At 29.0% G+C, this 22,184-nt stretch overlaps 5 protein-coding genes across 6 annotated transcripts; 2 read left to right on the top strand and 3 right to left on the bottom strand.

Annotated features, from left to right (window-relative positions):
* Window positions 1-8,269: 8,269 nt before the first annotated feature.
* On the bottom strand, window positions 8,270-11,922 carry OCT59_012635 (uncharacterized protein; the record flags this gene model as incomplete). The annotated part of the gene is made up of 8 exons (XM_066134624.1): window positions 8,270-8,830; window positions 8,899-9,067; window positions 9,150-9,508; window positions 9,581-11,078; window positions 11,158-11,240; window positions 11,319-11,333; window positions 11,430-11,835; window positions 11,911-11,922. The coding sequence occupies 8 exons, from the start codon at window positions 11,920-11,922 to the stop codon at window positions 8,637-8,639; spliced, it is 2,736 nt and encodes a 911-aa protein (XP_065989873.1). The 3' UTR covers window positions 8,270-8,636.
* Window positions 11,923-11,982: 60 nt separating this feature from the next.
* On the top strand, window positions 11,983-13,409 carry OCT59_012634 (uncharacterized protein; the record flags this gene model as incomplete). 2 transcript variants are annotated; one of them, XM_066134621.1, is made up of 8 exons in its annotated part: window positions 11,983-12,012; window positions 12,059-12,072; window positions 12,219-12,255; window positions 12,400-12,417; window positions 12,499-12,549; window positions 12,774-13,192; window positions 13,270-13,285; window positions 13,365-13,409. In XM_066134621.1, 8 exons carry the CDS (start codon window positions 11,983-11,985, stop codon window positions 13,407-13,409), a joined length of 630 nt encoding a protein of 209 aa, XP_065989871.1. The 2 variants fall into 2 exon arrangements, with proteins under 2 accessions (XP_065989871.1, XP_065989872.1); XM_066134622.1 differs by lacking the exon at window positions 13,270-13,285 and having other exon boundaries at window positions 12,774-13,129; window positions 13,365-13,374.
* A 649-nt stretch (window positions 13,410-14,058) lies between these two features.
* On the bottom strand, window positions 14,059-15,303 carry OCT59_012633 (uncharacterized protein; the record flags this gene model as incomplete). Its single annotated transcript, XM_025322015.2, has 3 exons — window positions 14,059-15,041; window positions 15,137-15,186; window positions 15,287-15,303. The coding sequence occupies 3 exons, from the start codon at window positions 15,301-15,303 to the stop codon at window positions 14,059-14,061; spliced, it is 1,050 nt and encodes a 349-aa protein (XP_025167378.1).
* A 3,787-nt stretch (window positions 15,304-19,090) lies between these two features.
* OCT59_012632 (uncharacterized protein) lies at window positions 19,091-19,345 on the bottom strand (the record flags this gene model as incomplete). The annotated part of the gene is made up of 1 exon (XM_025322014.2): window positions 19,091-19,345. The coding sequence occupies one exon, from the start codon at window positions 19,343-19,345 to the stop codon at window positions 19,091-19,093; it is 255 nt and encodes an 84-aa protein (XP_025167377.1).
* A 1,556-nt stretch (window positions 19,346-20,901) lies between these two features.
* On the top strand, window positions 20,902-22,183 carry OCT59_012631 (uncharacterized protein; the record flags this gene model as incomplete). The annotated part of the gene is made up of 4 exons (XM_025311886.2): window positions 20,902-20,955; window positions 21,016-21,099; window positions 21,166-21,261; window positions 21,347-22,183. The coding sequence occupies 4 exons, from the start codon at window positions 20,902-20,904 to the stop codon at window positions 22,181-22,183; spliced, it is 1,071 nt and encodes a 356-aa protein (XP_025167376.2).
* Window position 22,184: the final 1 nt, after the last annotated feature.

The following is a 22,184-nucleotide window of genomic DNA, read 5'->3' as shown; positions in this document are numbered from 1 at the left end:
AAAATTCTAGTATGTACTGTACTAGCAAAAATTTTGTATAAGTACTTTACTAATACAATTATTACTTTTTAGGATATAATTTAACCATTTTAGGTAGATATCATGTGATTAATATTGTTTATATTTATAAAATTAACTAATAAAATTTATTAATAGTATGTACTAAAATTGTATTTGTACTAAATTTTCAAGTACAAGTATAGTACTTAGTACTGTACTATAGTTTATACTGTACTAATACTGTACTAGTACAATTTTCAACCCTGCTTACAGGTACATATCAGATTTTATTTTCTTTTTAAAGGATATTTATTTTTGTTAATTTTAAAGAATTTAATGCATAATAAATTGTTTATAGCTAGTAAATTTTCAGTTTATATATCAGAATATATGAAGTTGAAACATAGTCTCCATCTTAAGAGATTGAAATATTCAGATAGGCCCGATCGACCACTTTGGACAGATAGTGATTTAATCAAAACTATTAAAGCATTAATGAAGACAGAGAGTTAAGGATACATTTTAGAAGATGACTTGATTAATATTGTTGGTCCTAAACAAATTGATTCGCTTATAGATTATAATTTTTTGCACCGTAAGCAAAACTCAAAATTTGCTTACGATATCATCAACCTACCAGATAATCAAAATTCTGACTGCAATGAGCTAGCCATCACTGTATGCAATTAAGGTTACTTGCCAAAATTAGGAGATTTTGGCAAGATGGTATATACGAAACTGCCAAAACTAATTTCGCAAAATTACCTTAAAATGCTGAAATGCCAAAACTGCCAAAACTCGCGAAACTGTTTTGATGTTTCGGCATAGTATATCATATGATATACATATAGTTTCAGCATTCACTATAATTTGCGGTTTGCAGATTTTATTCTGATCAGTTTCGGTATATCATATGATTTACTGATCATACTAATTTACTGATCTGATAATCTTTTATTATTAAAAAAAAAAGGTTAAAAAAAAACATTTTATTGTTTATAGTTGGAAAAAATAAACCCGCCCTAAACATGAAAGGTTGGGTTTTTAATTTATTTTTGTTAAAATGCCTACCAAAAAACCATTTCATCATAAAGCTGACTCGTTAAAACAATCCAATAAGCCATTTAAGTCAAAACATGCAACCAAAGGAATCATCAGAGATAAAATAAAAGACGAAATTTTTTTTGCTTTTCGATAGTAAAACATTTGAAATGACATTAGTATTATATCAAATTTTTTGTCTCATTATTTATTTTTTTTGTAGGAATGTCATTAACATTCCTTTTCTCTTTTTTTCTTTAGGGACACCTTCTGTACCTGAAATTCGGTGAAGTGGTAGGTTGGAAAAGGGAGGTGTGGTTTTATTTTAATTATAAGAACATACCTAATGTTTCTTTTTTCTTTTTTTCTTTAGGGACACCTTCTGAACCTGGAATTCAGCGTAATAGTACGTTGGAAAGGGGAAGTGTTGTTTTATTTTAATTTAGGAACATACCTAATGTTCCTTTCTTTTTTTTTACTTTAGAGCATTTTCTGGACCTGGAATTTGGTGAAACGGTAGGTTGAAAAGGGGGAAGTATTGTTTAACTTGTTTAATTTTAATTGTAGGAATGTACCTAACATTCCTTTTCTCTTTTTTTACTTCAGGGCGCCTTTCAGACCTGGAATTTGGTGAAACGGTAGGTTGAAAAGGGAAATGTTAGTTTTTTTCATTGTAGAAACGTACCTAATAGTCCTTTTTCTTTACTTTAGGATCATTCTTTCGGAACATGAATTCTATTGAAATAAAATAAAAACAGCCTCCTGGACAAACCTGGACTTAGAATGTAAGGAATGGGGGAAGGGAAGTTTTTTTAAATATTAAAAAAACGTACTAACATTTCTTTATTTTTATTAGGTTGCCAGACTCCTTGGACGAATCCGACTTTAAAATGTTAGTTGGAAAAGAGAGAGGTGATTTTTTTTTAATATTAAAGAAACGTTACTAACGTTTCTTTCTCTATTTTTTTAGATTATCAAACATTTGGGAAAACAAAACTCAGGTGTGGACTGGGGAGTTTACTTCAAAGAAATGTAATCTCTTTATTATTATAATAATTGTAATAAAATAAAAAAATATTAAGTAAAAAAAAATTACAATAATTTTTTTTTAATTACATATAAATTTATTAGAAAATTTGAAATTAAAAAAAAAAATGCTAAAAAATATTAGAATAGCGAAACTATGGTGAAGTTCATATAAAATATTAATGCTTGTTATGCCAAAACTATGAATAAACTTAATTATAGAGGTTTCGCAAGTTTCAGCAATTTTGCAGTTTCGCAGTTTTGCCATTATGTAAGGGGTTTCACCTTTCAGCATTAAGCCAAATAGGTTTTGGCAGGCAACCTTATGCGCGATAGAGGGAGTCTTATTTTCAGTCAAAAAATAATTAAAATTTTCATAATTTTACCATCTCACATTTCTCAAGAATGTAATAATAGGTTGTAAAATCAAAATAAACTTGCCAAATGCTACAGTATGAAACCTCTATACTCAAAATTAAAAAATCTTTAAATAACTTTTAATTTTACAAAATAGCTTTACGCTCAATTTTTATTTATAATTTTTATTTAGGCTAGTATTACATTAATCTTAATTTTGGCCAATTATAATTTTGACCCTTATATTTTTTTTAAAAAGTTTTTAGTAAATAAAAAGAGTTAAATAACTCAATTAAACCAATACTATTGAATTTAATTATTTTTTTAAATTTTAATATTGCATAAAATTTACATATTTTCAAATTTTGATTGTTATAATAAATTAGGTAAATTAGGGAATTGCTAATATTATCGCCTGGGACTTCGATCATGTGACAGATTTAATATTTTTGATTGGCCAGATTAGCCAGTATAGGTTTTTTCAGTCTCAAGATATTTTTCTTTATTGCTTTAGTTCAGTTCTGCAATTAAAATTCAGTTGTTTATTACTTTACGTTTTATTTTATTTCATTTTTTTTAGATATTTTAGTTCTTTCAGTTCTACAATTAATAAAAGTATGTTATTTATTTTTTATTTATTTTTTTTTATTTTATTTCTATCTTATATTTCGTTCCTTATTAACTTTAATTTTTTTTACTTTATGGTTTTATTTTTTACTTGGTTTCCTATCATTACCCAACCTCCTATCATGATCATTTTTTTATTTTTTGTATTACTTCTCATTATTCCATCCTTTCGTTTCCCATTATTTTTTATTATGACTTTCATTTTCTATTATCTATTTTCTCTCCTATCTACTTCCCATTATTTCCTTTTGCCTCTCATCACTCCTTTTCGTCTCCCATCAACTCCATTACTCCTTTTTACCTCCTATCACTTTTCTTTGTCTTCCATTACTTCTTTTTACCTCCCATCACTCCTCTTCATCTTCCCATCACTCCTTTTCATCTCCCATCGCTCCTTTTCGTCCTCCATCACTAATTTTCATCTCCCATTACTCCTTATCATTTCCTATTACTTCTTTTTGTCTCTCATCACTTCTTTTTACCTCCCATCACTTCTTTTTATCTCTCATCATATTCTATTTCTCCTTTTTATTTCTCATTACTTCTCATTACTCTTTTTCATCTTCTATTACTTTTCATTATTTTATTATTCCATTGTTGTTTCATTTTTTTATTAGCATCTTTCTCCTTGATCATTATAATTTACTTTTCTTTTTTATTTATTGTTATTGTTTTTTTATTTGTATCGCTTCATTAAAAATAAATACAGTAATTTTTTTCTTTAAAATCTTTAAAATCGTAATTGTGTGACTTAAATTTTAAATATTTGCAAATAAAAATAAAATTTCATTAAATAAGATTATTTTGAATAATATCAGAATGAAACTTTCAAAACTTACTGATTCAAAGTGAAAGTACCTAAAAAAAGAAATAAAAAAAATAAAAAATTTGTTTTTAAAAAAATAAAGTTTCGAAAGAATGAAACTTTTGAAACTTACCAATCCAAAGTGAGGGTTGCCGATACCTAAAAAAAAAGAAATAAAAAAAATATTAAAAACTAAGTTCAAAACTTACTGATCCAAAGTGAAAGGTCTCAAAAAAAAATAAATAAAATTTTTTTAAAAAACAAAGTTTCAAAAAATGATTTAAAACTTTACCGATCCAAAGTGAAAAGTCCTGCCGATATCTAAAAAAAAATATTTAAAATATTTAAATTTTTTTTTAAAAAAACAAAGTTTTAAAAAAATGAAACTTTTAAAACTTTATTGATCTAAAATGAGAGTCTTGCTGATACCTAAAAAAGAAATAAAAAAAATAAAAAAATTTTTTAAAAAACAAAGTTTCAAAAGAATAAAACTTTCAAAACTTTACTGATCTAAAGTGAAGAGTTCTAAAAAAAAAATAAATAAAAAAAAATTTTTTTTTAAAAAATTACCACTAAACATCTTTAATATTTTTTGGGATCACTAACAATTTTTAGTTCAGTTTCTGAATAGCATAGCAGGTTTTCTATATTATCATGTAGATTTTGCTGATCATTTTCAATTTTATCATATATTGTTATGATGCATCATATTGATTCTTTTGAACAGTTCTACATAATAATATATTCTCAAAATTTGCCAATATATTAATTTTATGGCAATTTCTATTTGTACACAGGGTGTTTAAACACGGGTCATATTAGTAGATTAAAAACGGCATTCAAAACCTCCTTTAATGCCTTAAGTAAACTTGCAGAGCAGGTGAAAATACATATATTTATCTGTAATATAATAAGAATAAAAAGTAAAAGAGTATAATGTTGGTAGCATTCAATTTCAAATTAAAAAACAAAAAATTAGTCTATTAAAAATTATATTTATATGACCCGTGTACAAACACCCCGTGTAAACTTAGAAATTTTCTAATTTTATTATGTATTTTAAATATATTTATTTTTATTAAAAACCATTCATTATTGGTCAACTTTTATATGTAATAATTTTTAATTTAACATAATCTCTCAATTATTTTTAATATAAATGTCTTAGTAGATTAAAATTTTACATAATAAATATACCTCAAACTTTCCAATCTATAAATATCAATTTAATATATCAGTGTATAAATTTTCATTAAAATTTGAAATAAAATGAGGGACTTTAATATGTACTGTTCACTTAAAATTAAAATCAAAAATAATTCTTATAGCAAAATTGTAAATAATTTGACATACATGTGTGCTAGAGACATAATTCTACATTTATTTGAAAAGGAAGAGTGAGGTCTATCCAATGATTAAAAATCACATAAATTGAATCACTGGTAAATGAATAATTTCATCCAACATATTAATTTCCAATTATTGAACTTAATCATCAATATCTCCACATGTAATAATTTAAATTGAATGATCTTTAATTCCAAAATTAGTGTATATTTTCTTTTTCAAATAAATATAAATAGCATATGGGCCGATCCTTGGAATCTAATTTTTTTACACAAAAATAATTTTATTAAAGCAAATATAAATTATCATTTATATAAGAATAATAAATTTATACTAGATAATGCAAAAAAAACTAATTAATTATATAATTTTTAATTTTTTTTTAATATAAGATATCATTAAAATTTAAAAGATCAAATATAACTCTCATGACAAAATCATTGATAATTCTTCGTAGAAATAAGCTATACAAATAAATTTACATTCATTTGAAAGAGAAAATCGAGATCTATCTAATGAATCTAAAATCAAGTGAATTGAATCACTAGTTGTTCAGTAATCACGTTCAGTATATTTATTGAATTTTATCTAAATTTGATCATTAATTACTTCACATGTAGTGATTCAATTTGAATGATCTTTGCTCCCTAAGGTGATGCCAACTTTTATCTTTAAAATAAATTTAAAATAATTCGTTTAATATATGTAGATGTTTAGGAATCATCAATTATATTATTAATATAAAATTTTATAAGTTTGATAAAATCTGATATAAAAAAATTTATTAAATACCTGTAGATGCAAGCTACACGAATGAAATTATATTCATTTGAAAGAGAAAATTGAGGTCTATCTAATAAGCCTAAAATCGAATGAATTGAATCACTGGATTGTGAATAATTACGTCTAATATATTTATTTTTAATTTTTAAATTTGATTTGACTTTGATCGTTAATTACGCCTCATCCAGTGATCCAATTTTCCTGATCTTTGATTCTTACGATAGAGCAAATTCTCAGCTTTCAAATGAATGTAAAATGATGACGTTAGCATATCTCCAGGAATAATAATGCACGATTTTGTCACCTGCATAAAGTCCGATCTGAAAATTTTATTTCTTACCAAAAAATGCTTTCATAAGAGAATCCCAAATTCTTTTACTTTATTTAAAAGATTTTATTTGCCATTTAAGGATTTTAGTAGAATAAATCTAATAAAATAATTTTAAAAGATAAAAAACAAATATATAATTAGTTATTTTGAAAAAAAAAGAATATCTTATTATTCATTTTACAACTATTTTACATCATAATTATTTTTTATTTGCATGTATTTTATACAAAGAAAAAACAATAAATTAAAGCTAAAAATTATGAAAAAATATGTCTTATCTATGTATATAAAATATTAAGTTTTTTCTTTTACTTACCACTTAAAAATAACTGCTATATTTGCTTATAAACTTTTTTGTCATATTTAATAAAAGTGAATAGAAAAATGATGGAAAAGTGATGGGCAGTGATGGGGAAAAAGAAGTGGTTATTACCGTTATTTTTGAATATTGATTAAAAAAATTTTTTTTATTTTTTATTAAATCTGAGTTACGTAAATATGTAACACATATTTAATTTAGATTTGTGTAATGTTAATCTTACTAAAATATTAAATTTTTATAAAAATCTTAATTTAGACTAATTCCAAAAATCGGCACATATGGTTTATTTAGTATATATGAGAAATCAATGAATATATAACTACAATCAAAACCCATTAAAAAATTCAGATCATATTTCTTACTATAATAAAATAAAATCATAAGATTATTTTCATTTCATTTAAAAAATGTCATTTAAGCTTTTAGTAGAATGAAATTGATGGAACATATGAAATAACTTTGTCCTAAAAGAAAAGTGAAAAAACATATATAATTAGTTTATTAAAAAAAGGAAAAAAATTACTCTGAAAATCCTATACCAAAAAACTCTCCCTTTATTCTGCAAAAATATTTGGTCAAAATATTTATCTTGTCACTTTATTTTCTTTAATAGACTATTATAGAAGTAAACTTTTAAAAAATAACAAATTATAATTATATTGAATAAGAATAAATATAAATTAAATAAAAATAAGGATTTTATAAAAAATCGCCATTGCGATGTGTCGCAAGTGTCACGTGACTTTACATATGTGAATAATTTGTCACCCCGCGTCACATCCTCTAGTTTTCCATTTTTATTATTTATTCTGGGGACTTGGAATTTTTTCAGTGCAAAAAATACTATTTGTCACTCCCTATACATCACATGCTTAATCTCGGCCAAATTTTATAACGCTGGCCAAAATATCCTTTTTTGGAGCTTTAGGTAACGTTACACAATCCAAAAAGGCAATTTTATTTTTCAGCAAAATTCTAAGTTTTTGTTACACAAAACTTCCAAAAATTTCTTTGACGATCTTTTAATTCCGGCCGGAATTATGAAATCACGTGACACTGGCGATGCATCGCCATGGCGATAAAAAACAAACCCCTAAAAATAATTATAAAATATAATATTACTATTTTATGCGAAACTTTAACATACTTGTAACTTCCGAATTACCTCTCCAATATTCAAATTATTTTGCGAGATACTTAAAAAGAGTTTGAAGTATTGAAATATGTATGCTATTAAATTTTTTGTGGCGCTATTTAATTAAGATAGTGAAGATATCACAAATTTAAGTTTTGTGTAACATCATGAAATCTAGCTAATAAAAATGCGTACACTTGTGTCAAACAATTACGTAATTCAGAATAATAATATCTAATAGATTTTGCAATTTATTTTACATTTCGTTAAAATTATTTTTTTAATGGAAAATGAAAGTAATCGGCAAAGTGATCGGCAAAGTGATAATATAGAAAGCATGCTATGTTGTTATTAAGTCAATAATGTGTGCTCTTTGAGCAGTCTCTGACGAAAAATGGAGATGAAGATGAATATAAAATGCTTTGGAAGAAATCTAAAGATGTATAAATGCAAATAATATAATATCATTTTTATTTTCAATAGTATAATAATAAGTTTAACAATAAAAAGTATAATTTATTATGTGATATAAACATGTTGATCAGTTCCGTGAAAATATCAGTAAAAAAAGTTACAGAAATTGATTAGGAACCGTGGGATAAAATTAAATAAATAACTTACCAACTATATTATAAAGTAATTTTTTAAATAAAAATTTAGTTAGTTTAAATTATGTAAATTACAATATTATATAAATATGTAATAATATTATTAAATTAAGTGTTAATAAAAAAAACGTGATTAATACAATTATACAATGTTTATATGTTTACATAATAATTTGAATTTACATGGACATTTGTTGACTAGTTTTTGCATGTGTGATATTGCTATTTAATACAGAAGTCATCAACTTCCAAGATTAAAAAAAAATCCTAGCAAGCTTCAACTTTTTACATTTCTCATCATCAATGCCAAGCCTTTTTTTTATATCGTCTATATTATCGAAAGGGCGTTCTTTGCGTTTAAGACGTATATTAATCCTCTCATCCTCATTGAAGCCAAGAATTACGAGTGACTCAACAGGTGCAGAATTAATATATACTTTTTCGTTCGCTATGTAAATGTAAAAGAACATTAGCAAACATTATGATCAAAAAAGGAATTCCAAATTACAAACATACCAGATGCGAATTGTGCGCGACTCGCATATGTATATCCATAAAACTTTGGAAAATTTTCCATAGACACTAATGCGCTATTTGGTTTATCATATATAGACAGGTTGTTTTTTTTATCTGCATTCGTTAAGAATAATAAAACCAAATCTTTCTCAGGCAAAGCTTCGGTAGACTTATTATTATATAAGAAAGAGATTTGTTAATCAACAATTTAAAAATGTATGTGCACTTAATATGTGAAGCAGTGTTGTTACCTTGTTATGCTCTTTATCAAACAATTTTTGGTTAACGGTAACCATAGAAGTTTGAGTTGATTTTGATTGTTGAGCTACGCAAATTTCACCCGCAGACTCAGAACTTTTGTTTTTGTTGATGATAACCTTAGAAGTAATAATTGATTTTGATTGTTGAGCTACACAAATTTCACCCGCAGACTCAGAACTTTTATTAAGATACCCAAAGGCATCAAAGGGAGCCCCAGACGCATTAAGAAATACAGAACCAATATAACTCTTGATCATTTCATCCTTCAATAAATCTAGGTCAATATAACCATTTCTTATTTCCTTTATGTTTGCATATCTCACTTGATTATTCTCGTAAGTTTTAGTGACTAAATTATATTAGAATGGGATTTGAGTTTGATGTGATTTTTATGATAGAAAAAATCTGCAAAACATAATACCTGGGTATCGATGTAGTAATTTATATAATTTGATATCTTTAATTTGAGGTAAGTCAACTTCAACATCTGGAAAACTAAGAGAGAAATCCGCACCCTTAAAAAGGGTCTTCAACTCAATCTTCTTATATCCTATTAAACGAAAGAGACAGAGGCGTAATGCCCAGAACTTGGTATTAAAATCTTCGAAATTCGACCAATTCATCGGCTCATTATAATTTAACATGGACTTCCAATAAGTCAACCCAGGGTCATTGGAGTTTCCAACGATTGCACATACCCACACATAGGGTAACCGAATAAGGTATTCGTTAGTTTGTTTTGTTGGAACCAGGTTCACAATTCCCATTGAACTAAGTTCCTGATATGTCATTGAACTTTTTTTGAGAGTGATCGCATCATTTTTTTGAACCGGAAAACCCAATATGGCATTAGCAAGAGGTATTGTCAACCATCGTGAGTTTAGCTGCTGAAGATATTTTTGTCCAATCCTTTCTATGATAAGTGTCATGATACCACTAATTTTCACGTTATAAACAGCTGTTTTTAGTATCTCCTCTTCTGACATCATTTCTTCTGTTTCTTGTTTTATGCGTTTTATATCTTTCTCACATTGTCCTGAAAAATATTCGTAGTAATATTCCAATGTTCTCACATGTCCTCCAACATCACTAATACTTAATCGAAAATATGGATCCAATCTGACATATTCATCATCAAACAACTTCATTTTCATACCAATTTTGATTGCATCATCATCATTAAGTAAGCGTAGTGGGAGGTGAAGTGGTTCATGCATAGAACCTGAAATATAACTATTTAAGGGTCCTTCAATCGTTCCAGCTAGAATAGGAATGAAATATATGTTTTCATGCGATGCACACATTGATGCTCCAATGGCGTGTATAAGGTTCCTACAGACCTCTTGATTTTGAACATGCAATTTATTGAACTCGTCGATGCCAAGGACCAGGACCAGAAGAGGATCAAGTGTTGTTGGATTAATTTGCACAAAGTCTTTGTAGATAATTTGAAGAGCAATGTCCAGGGTAAGTAATGAAATGTCTGGATTAGCTTGCATACAGCATGCGCGGAAGCAGAGAAAATTATAGCTTTGAGCATAATCTTTGTGTTTTGGTTGAAAGTACTTATATAGAATACGTAGTGCGAGAGATGGCTGTGCTTGAATCCTTACATCGATTTCGTCAGCGATGGTTGAATTCCCATAGGTTGTATTGATGGTAATCATGTTTTTGAAATCATTATTTTGAGATTCCTCAGCTTTTTCCTTGATTAATTCTTCAACTTCGTCTAGAAATCTGCTCTTTCCAATTCCAGGTCCGCCCGCTAAGACAGGAATTGGATGATAGCTTCTGTCATCTTCCGTACGGAATTGAAATCGTCTCTCAATCCCAATTAGCCTTTGATTACCATTCCAGAGGGTTTTAATGGTGTCATCTCGTTGACAAAGTTCAAAGTTTTTGCCAAAGCTTCCAACGAGCTGAAAAAGTCAATTTTATTTTAATCAGAGGAACTAAGAAACTCATTATTAGAGAGGTGACAAAGCTGGAAAGACATACTCGCATTCGTTTTCGTTTTCGGTCCAATGTGAATTGTTGTTGTATCCACTCATAGATGGAAGAAGCATCGTTCCAGTTAGGTCCTAAAACCATTAATAAGTGAGAGATTTGTTAGAAATTTTTTGACATTATTCCAGGCCAATAGTTTTTAGATGAAACACCTTGTTGGGAGGGACCTATTTTTAACGCGAAAAAAAGGAGATCAGACCAAACTCGATATTTTGTTACTGCAATTTCCTTGTTCGAGAGGTAAAAAATTGGGAGACACTTACCAGTGGTGGTGGTCAGACGTTGCACGATGATGTGAATGGCAGACTTGCTTTTCTTATCTTTAAAACTATCCTCGTTGAAATATTCATCAAGAGGAAATCGAGGTTGCATCAATTCTCCTCCAAGTTTTTCTTTAATGTCATTTTCGGTAGAAAATGTTCTAAGCAACTCGTCGTTCTTGATGACACTATCACGGTCAACCTTCCAAAGATTCAGATTGTCAGGAGAATAACTAACTCCTTTTCCAGACAAGATAAGAGATTTGACATGTGAAACTTTAATATCTTCATATTCGATCCTGTTAATGCCAACAATAATTTCGTCACTAATATCAACTGAAATAGATCGGACAGAAGCTTCTTTCAGAAATAGACAATTTAAGGAGAATTTCATTTTGAAAGTATTTTTCTGTAAAATTATAAATGATATTTTTTTTTAAAAGAAGTTTAGAGAAATTTGAGAAAAAAAAAAAGGTATATATACTTCTGAATACATCGTGATTAATTATAAAATGATCTTTATAAACTCTTAATTGGTGACACGAAATATGATATAATGACATATAAACGATATAAGCAAAAAAAAGTTTATAAAATTGACTTGTCGGCAAGCGAAAAAGAGTGATACTCAGATCGCATTCACAAGGTATTTATTAATTCTTCGGTTGTACAACAACAATTAGTAGCCAATAAAATTAATTTTAAATTATGTCATAATGACAACTAAATTAAATCTGGTGTAATTAAGGCGTTTTCTCTGTACAACTTTTTTTTTCTTATTCCGACCCCAAGCCGTCGTGCTATTTTCTCCGAGCATGAACCTATCGCAGTTAAGAAGTGTTGACGAAAAAATTATTAAAGTCCGGACGAGACACTTCACAATTAAAGGCTGTGACTGTGCATTTGCAAGGGAGTGATTCATAGCTTGTAAAGCTAATCTCTTTTTATTCAGAAATTTCGAGGACCTTATTAGGCGGGGAACATACCTTTGGTGAGTTTTACTAAGCCCAATATTGTTAATTTATTTCTGACTCTTCTATACATAAACTGACGACCATTTTATTCTATCCAGAATATCGACGTTGAGACAAAAAAAATCGGATTAGAGTTAATATTGGGATATGTTAGTATATAGATAGCTTAGATAGCTTAGATGAGCGAAACACCGGCAGGCGACTCTATTTCACATTGTAAAACAATGTATTTTTTTTTACATCAATAAATCAATAATTCCGATCGTGACATTTGTCACGGTTTTTTTATCTATGCTAACGAACTTTTGAATTATTCCGTTTTATATAAAAAATTATTATCGAACATGCAATCCATTAAGAATTAAATTCCAAGCTCTTAGCTGAGATTGCAGAGCTTAAGAAGGAGAATGCTGAGATTCCCGAACTTAGAGAGAAGTTACTAAAGTTTGCTGAGGTTGAGGCTGAGAATGCGAAGCTGAAGCAAATTATTGAAGAGAATGCGAGGCGTGATTCTGAGAATGCCGAACTCAAGTCTAGAGTTGGAGAGCTTGAGGCTAGACTTGCATTATTAGAACAGGGTTCAGCTGTGGATGGGATGGCGTTGTCATTTGGTCAGACACAAAATGATAAAGAAGCGATGCCAGTGGTGACGGTACCAACTGTTGATGTACCCGATTCTGTAATAGACCAACTCAATAATGAAGTAGAACGAGCACCTAGTGACCTTCGGTATGTAAAAAACATGTCATGTATACAGATTAAACAAAAAACAAGTATTGTATGGAAACCGATGTATGTATGGTGTCACATGTATGCTATGTATGGTAACGATTTCATACATGTATGTTTATCACGAACCAGAAATAAAGAATGACTTGTATGATTGTACGAACAACTTTTTTTTTTCGGCACGCGTCATTTGACAAAAACCAAACAAAACTACATTCCTTTTTATTTTTTTTAGGAGCGATTGAACATATTTCTAGTAAGAGGAAAGAGTTTTGTCTAAATTTACTTTCAGGAAATGATATTAAGGTTTTTTTCTCACTAGAATTTGTTAGTAATAGAATTGAATTTTTACAGAGGCAATGCAATGATAAAGATACGAAAGAGCGTTCTTATCGTTTAAAGAATCTATTAAAAGAACAGCCTACATATAATGTTTTATATCAAAGAAATACTAACAAAATAGAAAGTAATATATGTAAAAGATGTAATTTTGTTCTTAAAATACTTAGTTATAGAGTTTTGAGAAATTTTTTTTTTCGATAAGCTCTAAGTGTTTTAACGATTAATTATGTCATTTGTATCAAATTTAAATAATTAATAAAACGCGTTACTATTTAATAAAAAAAAAGAATTACATAGACATTTTTTTTTAACGAGGATCAACTTTGAATTAGGCAGTGTAACATTCTTATGGTGACAATTTAATTAAACATCTCGATAATCTATAAATCATACTGGTTAGGATCTTGTAAATTTCTTTGTTTACTGGTTCTATTATTTGGTAGCATCTTGTACATAAGACAGTCATTACTAAAAAGAATCACTTTAGCAAAAAATTGATTAATTTTATTAATTATCTTCAAAAATACGAGTTAAAAGTACAAAAAAAGTATATGTAAATTTCTTATGGTAATAATTTAATTAAAAAACTAAATCATTTCATATTCTATTATAGCGTTATATAATTCTCTTCTGTTCTTATCACGTTGAACCTCTTTAACAAATTTATAATCCCATAGTTCGTAAATATACCACCAGTCTTTGCGATCACCACTATTCAAATTATAAAAATTAACTTCTCTTCCAGCATAAACAAGATCACCAAGCCGGCTTTCTTTGAGACCTTTACGTATTGAATAAAATATCCAAAAACCCAACCATCGTACAGATTGATAATGATCAAACATGGTCTGTAGATATGGATCATATGCATTCACGCTACCATATAATTCATTGAGTTTAAACATATTACTCAAATAAAGAAAGCATACTCCAATCTCTGCTTTGGTAAAATAGCCATTTGGTGAAATAAACAGCACAATATGTAACGCAATAAATAAAAAGTTGAAGAAAGTCACAGCAAAATAACAACTTAATTTTTTCCAAATAAATAAACTCAAAAACAAAATAAGTAATAGTGTTATTCCGTAGAATAAAGCACATTCAACCACGGAAAATATTTGATGAAAATAATAAAGTGTCAAGATAGGAACAATAAGCACTTGTATATAAGTAGTAAAAATAACTTGGACAAACAAGTAAAACAGGTGAAAAATTTTAAGACAACAATTATTTTCCAATGTTCCGATGCGATCAATACTGAAAATCGACAAATCCCTTTCTATACTACTTATAAGTATCCAATATATTATCATTATAGCATCTAATGACATTAATGCCAAAAAGTAATAAGTCATTGGATGATGGAACGAAATATCTTTGTTAACACAACAACAACCGAATGGTATGGCGTATTTAACCAAGTTAGTTTCAACCAAGTTAACAAAAGTTCTGAACCGTACTGCTTTTCTTCCCTTGAATAAAGTATAGTTCCATGCAGCCATGAAAGGAAGGAAACTATAAATAAAGAAATCAAAAACATCACTGGTTGGAAAATAGTTATCAACTGCGTCTGTCATTTGAAAAGAATTAGCTTAGAACTTGAATATGAATATTCAAAGATAGTATTCTCAACGAATGGAAGATTTATTCGTATTTATTACTTACCTTCAATAATGATATCTATAATCATACGATGGCATGTGCGAGTTATAATTCTGTTGCGTGTTAACACAATATTAACATACTATTTACATTAACATTCTACAAGCGGAAGGAAAAATCAACATTAAAATGATGCAAAATATAACAATTTACCTTAATAATAAACTCATTACAGACCATACATTGAAAAATATAGAGAAATGGCGCACAATGTGCGAGTTGTTGCGTAACAATCAACCACGTCACTGCGTAACATAATATCATACTATTCACATTAAGGTTCTACAAGCAGAGAAGTTGGTATAATATACAAAATACATTTAAAAATACGAAACAATTCATCCATCATTCCATCGGGCTACATATATCATACTACTTTCTATTTACATTCAAAGTTTCACAGGCAGAAAGAACAGTCTGTTTGCCTGCGAAATTATATAGAATGAATAGTTTTTTTCCAAACATCTCGATATCACACGACATAAGTTGTTCTCTATCGTTGTTTATTGGTGACCTAATTTTTACTATATTAGGGAAACTGCACAAGACAAAAATTGCTGTCCAGATTCTATTAACTATCACGATCATAATAGAACAACGCAGTAGGAATAAATTTGTCTACGTATCCTTCCCGACTACAATGATTTCCAGTTCTATTCCTAAATATGTGATTTTTTAATTGCAAAGTAATGATGAGCTACACTTAATTTCTGGCAATTTAGCTTTTTCACAATTTCGTTATTTTAATGCAGACAATAGTTCTACTAATTTTCTAAAAAAGATTCACCCGTAACCTAAAATATTCTATAGTACTAGTCTACTTCTTATTCTGGCATATGTTGTATAAAAATAGCGATAGTGTTCAAAATAATTCGAACCATGGTATAATTAGGATTCAATAATAACAAATAGAAAATACTATTACGACACTTTAATGTATCAAATCCAAACTCGGCTAGTATACCAAAAATAAGTATATATTGTGATACTGATTGCGGCCAAAACGCTATGAAGTGGTGGCTCTTTTTCTACAAGTCTTAAGGCCACATGTAAAAAAAATAGTTTCTTTTATGATACAAAAACTCAATGTTTGACTCAATTTCCCCATTACAAAGCGATATTCGGTTAACTTTTGGCTACGAGGTACGCAATTAAAAAAATATTAATGATGTATTAGAATATAATCTGTGACTGGCTGGCTTTATTTAAAATTATTTCTGCGTGACACAGAATTCCAGAGAAAGCCAGTATATTACTCAGTTTACGGTTTTCTTGGTTTTCTTTCAACAGATTCTAATGCAACGTTAACAACAGAGATAACAGAGAATGCAATAAATTTTGAGATATATAGACATGTGATACTGTGACCCAAGGGTTACGGTCTCATTGTAATGAGTAATGACAATAGTTTTTATGGTAACGATTCCCATTTGTCATACCAAGAATATAAGGAATCATGTGCATTTCAACGAGTCTTCATTCATTAAGTTAAAAAATGCAAGAAACAAATCTTTGATCATAGTATGATTCGAAATTTGCAAACGCAATACGTAGTGTAGATTCTTAACAAAGGAAATCGAACACCATAGTTTATTTTGTTTCCAATAAAGAATATAATTATTGTATAAAGTAAGTCTTAGAAATGCGGTATTACAAAAATTATCCACACGTAACTATCCATATGCTATTCATTATACCATGTAAGTTGTACTAATTGATACTTGGAACCTATCTGTTATTTTTTTTTATGTATTTGATTATCTACATGTTTACTAATTCGGATTACTTCATCAAAAATCAACGTGTGTAGGTTCAAACACGAAGAGATATGAAATCATTGCGACAACAAGAAGGTTCCAAAGAAATATAGCACATACTATTGGAAAACTTTGATGTATGGTCATGCAAGGCCAATCTCTGCATCATACGAAATAGTTACTCCTTAAATAATATTCTCGATCACGTCCCTGGAAACGCAACGACAGATCCCAGTTAATTGGTATCACCACCTAGGAACAGTTGATTTCCATATACACTTGGGTGTTTTTTTAGGAAAATAATAGTATGTGTCCTTTGCAAGATGCTAATCTTAATTTTTCGAGACTTTTATTCCGATTCTATTTTTCGAGGGGATAACACAATAACACTCTGATTAATGATAGACACATTAATTCGTAATGTACTGCAGCTATTTTCATTTGTCCAGCAGTAGCAACTCGTCTGCGAATTGTGGATCGGCATATTGATGATGTAGTGATAATGGTAACGGAGAGAAAGAGATTGAGATGTTATAGTTGGGACTTTCTGAGGTGGTAACGATGATGTTTGTAACCTAATCCAAAGAGCGGTCCAAAGAATCAAACATGTAAGTAAAAGTAAATAATTTCTTTATTCACATTTCATTCGGATAACTTATTGCAACAATTCCATCGGAATCCCTTTCAGGTGATTTAATATATACCTACTGGTCTATTCTGCGGTGCTTTCTAGTTGGACTCTCTCTTTGTAACCGACTTTTTTCAAAGATTGATTTCACGGGTTAACTTTCCTGCCATGAAAGGGAACTAGTAATTTATACACTAAAAAATACAATGTTAGTCCATGTAATTTTCAATAACGTAAATTGAAAGATGTTACTTTTTTTCAATAAAATAAAAATTCTAGTACGAAATCCTTCATGACTTGTATTATTGATTCGTAAATTCTTAAGTATAATGAGGAAGAAACGTATTTTGCTATTTCGTTCAAATCCGAAGAATCTATTGCTTTTAGTCATTAGTTCTGTATAGAGTTATCGTATTCCCTTGCCCTACTACCTAAATGTTCCTATTATCGATAACATGTACTAGTGTAGTTGACAGAAGCAGCCTATAATATTGTCTTTTTTTAACGTGTCTGGTGTCTAGTGATAAGTGAAGTTTTAATACGCGCCCTCAAAAAGTTTAATATACCTTTATGGTATTGCTTATTTGCCATTTTTAAAAAAGAAAAATATGAAAAATAAGGTGACCGTTCAATAAGCCGATCAACTCAATTTTGATTTTGATCACATGATAGGATTGGTTAATGGATTTTCGATCAATAAACCAGAACGATCAGAATTGAACAGGCCTAATGTCTGATATACTATGTTTTTTAATCAATTTATAATTTACATATTATATATACGACAAAAATACACTTATTTAATTTTTCTATACTATAATATCTTTTCTTTCTCTTATTCTAGTCATACCCATAATTCCATCCATGCGTCACTGTGAAAATGGGATCAAATCATGTGTTAATCATCGTTCAAGTTTATGGAACCAAAAATCTCCGATTGCTTCAATTTTTCCAACTACTCCAGCTGGTACCTTAGTGCTCGCTCAAACTGCTATGGTTGTATGGAAAGCGAGTAGATTAATTAAGAAGATTATAAAAATATAGCTTAACAATTAAGAAAATATTCTCTTTTTTTATATCGCAAATATCATAAACTAGAAGATTTATAATACGTTATGAAATGTATCTATTTGCTTCTCTGTCCTCATCTAAAGTCCATTTTCGTATACATTCCAATCACATACGGCACAATCGCACAAGACATTCGGTGACGCTTTCTTGAAATATTATTCGAATAATACAAAAGAAATCATCAATAACGTAAGCATGCATCATCAGAGACGTTATAAAACTTAAATAATAATTCTTTATAAACTCCCAATATCCTTTAATGAACCTTTTATCAAAAATGAGAAAATCTCATGGTTTACTAAAAGTAGTTCAGGAAAAATGTTTAGAGATGCTAGTTATATTGGTTAATTTATGTTTTATTTATTTATTATTAAACAGCACGAAACCATCAAAATTTGAAATTAATTCTGAAATACATCGAATTCTTTAGTACTTTAAACTATTAACTAATTTTATATTTATTATATCAAAATGATTTTTTACATTTTTTTTTCAGTGATGTTAGTGATATTGAGACGTTTTAGTGAGTTCATTTTTTGAGACGTTTCCGTATTTGGTATCTTCGTTTACCAATGGAATATTGTTGTTCTCCATTTCGTCAATCCATGCCTTCAGCTGAATATTTTCATTCTTTAATTCGATGTTTTCATTCCTCAGAAGGATATTGTCTTTTTCTAATTGGGCATTATCTTCCTCCAATTGGATAACTTTTCCCTCGAATTTGGATTTCTCTATTTCAAGAATTCTTTTATCCATTCGATCAATTCTTTTACTCAAATTTTTAATTTTCTAAAATAAAAACAAAAACATTTATTACTCAATGTTAACATGTAAAGAATGAACATTAGTGATTTTTTTTTCATATTTACCAGTAATCTGAGAACTACCCATGTTTATTACAATTTGGATTTTTTTTTCCTGTTTTTTTTGTTTGTTTTTTATTTTATCTTTTTATATTTAAACATTATATTTATAGTAATATATATTTAATAAGAAAATATAAAATGACATATGTAATTACAGCGATATCATGGACAAGTTCAAAATGCAAATATGCAGGGTTGAAATAATGATCATGGCATGTGCTTTGTACCACTCAAGCATTATGATATTTTTTTAGCATTATAGAGATAAATGGTTGATTCCTTCATATGTATAGGAAGATGTCTTTGAATTTAAAGCAAGTGGAATTAGTCCGTTTCGGTCTGATCCAATTATATAGAAAACCAGACATTTTGTTTAGTTGAAATTATGTAATGCTAGATTATAATTAAATTCTACTGACTTGCAGGATCCTTTTATTAAGTTTTTATTATATCGTAATTAATATTATAATTCAATTGAAATAATAAAAGATATATAAGGACCAGATGGCAGTTTCACATTACACGAAAGAGCGATTACATTATTATAAATCAAATTTTGTGCTTAATCTTACATTCGTAAAGTTCTGAAATTTTGCCAGTTAGTTTTGTTTTAATTTATTAGAAATTGAGATCACTTATTTTTTTCATCGTTCATTGATAAAGTACCGTGAAGAATCTTCACGCTTATCACCTGATATGTAAAAAGTACGGGTCACGTCGGTCACGATATCAAAGTTCTTATCAATTGATGAGTCAGATCAATCTGTGCGACATCAATTTCTCATATATCCAAAAAATTTTTTCATAATCTTCGTTTACTAATACTGAAAAAAAATTTCCATCTATAATGTCGTGGGATAGCTACTTCAATGAAACATCGCCTAATCAATACCGATTTCTGGGCTTTTATAAACACCGTCAAAATCAACAAAATTTTACATTCTCTTTTTGTAAAGAGGCTGACATATACTTAGAAAGAGTTTTGACTTGTTGATAAAAGATAATCGTTCAAAAGATATTAAGAAGGGTGCTACTCGGCTGATCCAAGGCTTTGAGGCAAGTGATTTTAATTTATCCTAAAGGCAGTGTGGGAGATTCCCAGTAGTCCTGAGAAGGGGTTAAATTCACACAACTACGGTGGAAACCTTCTTGCTTTCCACCTTATGGTCTTCTTGTCCGTTGTGGTCTGCCACAAGCAGTATGGGAGTCTCCCAGTAGTCCTGAGAAGGGATTAAACTCACACAACTATGGTGGAAACCTTATTGCTTTCTACCTTATGGTCTTCTTGTCCGTTGTGGTCTGCGAAATAAATAAAACAATTAAACATTTTTTTTCACACGAGCATCTTGGCAATCACAAACTTTGTATTAACTTATTTCTTTTTTTTATCAGAAACATCGGTTCTATAATGAAGATGTCAATAACTTCTGGAACGAAATTGAGTCAATGTGTAACAATAACGAAGAACAACGTCTAGAATCAGAGAGAACTTTGCGAACGGTAAGTATGCTTTTGGCTGAATAACTCTTTGAGCTTTTACTAAATGATATACTTGTACAGAAACGGTGCCATGTTGATATAAGTAGTAAGACGCAACATATAATGGAGAATATAGCTGAGGAGACCGTGGAAGTTACAAAAAAAGTGAGTCCAGTTAAGGATTAAAGATTAATTACATTAAAACTGATTTATAACTTTTCTTGCTGGAAGAGATCGATCAGAAAAAGAAAATCCATACGTTATCGTGAAAATTCAGAGGAAGAAGATCATTCCTCAGATCCAGATTACATTGAGAAACCCAAGAGAGTAAGTAATTTGATATTTTTTTTACTGTTTCGCACATGATCATAAATTTTCTGACTTTGATTCGGAACCTATTAATAAACAAAAGAAACAAGAACTAAGAAAACGATCACGTAGAAAAGCGAGTGATGGTATGGATAAAGATGTCATTGTTCCGCTTGTAGAAACTTCAGAGACACTGGAAGATACTACTTCGCATGAAATTACTCCAGACACGTCCCAACAATCCTCGACACCACCAGAAATTTCAGAATTCCTGACACCAGAAATTTCAGAAGATATTTCTACTTCGCGAGAAAACACATCATGTCCAATTATTCAATCAACCCAACGGACACCATTAGATACTATTTCTACTTTGCGAGATATACCACGTTCAGTTATCCAATCGACTCAACAAGCCACAATTTTTACACCACAAAAACCTATCATAACAAAAACTATATATGATAGATATTCACCATACCTCATTTGCGCATTTAACACGACAATAAATTACATAAAAGAAACTATTGAAGAGGGAATCTACACAGAAATAAAAAATCTATTACAAGCAAAAGGCCGACTTATTTTACAGGAAACTTTGATTAAGAAGTTGGATACGATATTCGAAACAAAATATACAGAGATAGAATCAAAAATCAATTTGGAAACAGTTATCAATGGTGACATATATACAGAAGAAGCAAGGTTCAACTGCTTCATAAGGGATGCACTCATAGATTTTGTAGCTAACTTCAGATATAGAATACCGAGAGTTTTAGACCGTGAAATATCTGAAAGAACATATATTGTGGAATTTCTTTCACCTATCTTCCGTGCATTCCGAAATGCATTCCTGGATATTAAATATGATTGGATCGAAAAAAATGTTGCTTCAATAAAAAAGGCAAACAATATGTTTGCAGAAGATATCAATCCATGAA

Source organism: Rhizophagus irregularis, chromosome 2 (assembly GCF_026210795.1).
Source record: "Rhizophagus irregularis chromosome 2, complete sequence".
NCBI classification, from domain to species: Eukaryota; Fungi; Glomeromycota; class Glomeromycetes; order Glomerales; family Glomeraceae; genus Rhizophagus; species Rhizophagus irregularis.
This window is presented reverse-complemented; position numbering and strand designations above follow the sequence as displayed.